Here is a 2,500-nt window from a genome sequence, read left to right on the forward strand (position 1 = left end):
TTACAGATAAGCTACAATCAATGAAACACAAATGTAAATGATACGTTCTTCTTCGTTTCAATCGATATGGAATGAAAACCCTCCCCCGTGAATCATGTTGTAAACGTTGGAATCCACCCGCCGAGCTGCGCAGAAAGCAAAACATTCTCATGGAACGAGAGGGAAGCTGCCATGGCGAACAAGACTCACCAGATCTTGTCGCCGCAGTTCTTCTTGGTGAGGTCCAGCTCGGGGGGGGTGATGGTGATTTTCTTGATGATGTCAACAACTGGGCGGGCCCTGAAAGGATAAGAGCACCAATCAACACTTCTGCACTCATGAATAATAATAATAAATAAATAATAAATAAAACCACTACTTAGTGATTTAGCTCATGATTAAGGATATAGCTGCTTTTCAACCACTGGGATTTAAACCTTGGGCCATTCGGCTGGGACTCAACTTCTACTCGGTGACACTCTACGGGAGCGAAGTTATGATTTCACAAAGATCAAGACCAACCCACCTGAAGACAAACACCGAGTCGGAGAGAGAGCCCACGGCCAGGTCGGGGTAGGTGTTCAGGTCCAGGTCCATGTTCCCCGCCAGAGAGTAGCCGAAATGCCTGCTACTCAACGGCCTGCCCATCAACATCTGAGAGACAAACGATGAGGTGTCACAACGTGGGATCAAATACAAGGCACTAAGGTAATTCAGGACATGAACATGAACATATTTAAAAGCACATTGTACATTATCTATGTAATTAAAAGCTTTAATTAATTTGTTTTAGTATTTATTGTTTAAGATGTATACATTTATTCATGCATTTATTTATTTGTGTATTTATTTGTTTGTTTTGTTCATTTTGTCATTTATAATTAGGATGAGGATCATGATGAACATGAGGAGGAAGAGTGATGTATCGGGTGACCTGGGAATGCTTCTTGTTGGAGCTGATGCCGTCCTCTGAGCCGTGGTAGATGTAGACCACCCCCGCACCCTCGTCATCGTAGGGGGCCCCGACTGCAAAGTCTGCATGACAAGGTGGATAATGGTGAGTTATTGTCATGATGATGGCTGTGCTTGTTGCAGTCTGTAGGAGAGAAATAGGAGAGGGGTCGTGGCTCGCGTCAGGACCCCAATAGAAGCCAGGTGAGTTAGGGGCAGATGCCGTCCACTAATCCCCTGTCTCGCCTTTAAAGTATGGCAGGGGTGGCCTGGGTCAGACGATAGGACTTTGTATAGTATTGCGTCAACTTCCCGCTCAGACTACTTACCGGGGTAATTGTCCTGATTGATGTCGCCCAGGTTCTCCACAGACAGTCCAAACATGGAGTCCTGAGGCCCGTCGATCCGGAGGGCGGTGACTGTGTCCCATGCCCCGGCCTTGTTGACGTAGACGTAGACCGCGCCCCCTATCTTCCCGTCCTTCTCAAAGTACTGCGGGGCCCCCACAACGATGTCATGCCAACTAGGAGGAGAGATCAGATGGTTCTTTATTCCTCCCGGTACAGGATAGAGACAGAAATTAAAAACAAAAGTCTCAAATTCCGTTCATTTAATTAGGTAATTTATAAATATAGGGTAAAAAAAAAACATACATTGATGAACACAACATGAGAAGTGGAAATAATGTTCATATAAAAGCAAAATAGAAATGGTTTTATCATTATTTCATGATGGTACAATATTGAAACTGTAATATATAGTTAAAATGATAGTTTATAGAAAGTCCCCAATGACTTTGAATCCTGGTGTGTGCTCGTGTGGACGAGTTTCTGTATCCTCTCTATCCTATCTCCATGTACCCGTCTTGGTTGAGGTCCAGCACTGCCAGGTCGTAGCCGAAGGAGGAGGCCAGGCCTTGCCCATGCAGGGTGAACTCCTCCCGCATGCTGGAGTCATTATCTATCGTCATCAGCACCACCGCCCCGCTGTGATTGGCCCTTGGTGCCCCCGCCACCACCGTCAGCCTGCCCTTCACCACCAGGGCCATGCTGGAGTCCAGGGAGAAGCCTGGTGGGGGAGGGAGAGAGGCAGTGAGGCAGGGGGAGAGACAACCAGAGAGAGGGAGAGACAACCAGAGAGAGGGAGAGAGGGAGAGAGAGAGAGAGAGAGAGAGAGAGAGAGAGAGAGAGAGAGAGAGAGAGAGAGAGAGAGAGAGAGAGAGAGAGAGAGAGAGAGAGAGAGAGAGAGAGAGAGGGAGAGAGGGAGAGAAAGAGGGAGAGAGAGTGAGAGAGAGTGAGAGAGTGAGAGAAAGAGAAAGATAGAGAGATAAAAGCCTTTCGCTCAGTCAATCAGGTCAATAAAGGCATACATGGACAGACAGAAGTACATCGACAGGGTGAAGTAACAGACAGACAGACAAAAAGGAGTGGGCCTCAGACAAGGCAAGACAGGGGTCAAAGGTAATATACTATACTATACTATACTATACTATACTATACTATACTATACTATACTATACTATACGATACTATAGGAGGTGCAAGGGAGGAGGAGTAGGTTTTGGATGAAA

At 46.4% G+C, this 2,500-nt stretch overlaps 1 protein-coding gene across 2 annotated transcripts in view; it reads right to left on the minus strand.

The window, feature by feature from the left end:
* LOC130387590 (integrin alpha-6-like) overlaps positions 1 to 2,500 on the minus strand; it is a 21,838-nt gene that overhangs the window by 8,583 nt on the left and 10,755 nt on the right. For both annotated transcript variants that reach the window (XM_056596765.1, XM_056596766.1), the window contains exons 6-10: positions 1,791 to 1,998; positions 1,260 to 1,453; positions 914 to 1,014; positions 506 to 633; positions 190 to 279 (exon numbers count right to left, since the gene is read on the minus strand). In XM_056596765.1, the coding sequence (XP_056452740.1) occupies positions 190 to 279; positions 506 to 633; positions 914 to 1,014; positions 1,260 to 1,453; positions 1,791 to 1,998 (721 nt within the window). The remainder of the gene's footprint in view (positions 1 to 189; positions 280 to 505; positions 634 to 913; positions 1,015 to 1,259; positions 1,454 to 1,790; positions 1,999 to 2,500) is intronic.

Source organism: Gadus chalcogrammus, chromosome 8 (assembly GCF_026213295.1).
Source record: "Gadus chalcogrammus isolate NIFS_2021 chromosome 8, NIFS_Gcha_1.0, whole genome shotgun sequence".
Classification (NCBI taxonomy): Eukaryota; Metazoa; Chordata; class Actinopteri; order Gadiformes; family Gadidae; genus Gadus; species Gadus chalcogrammus.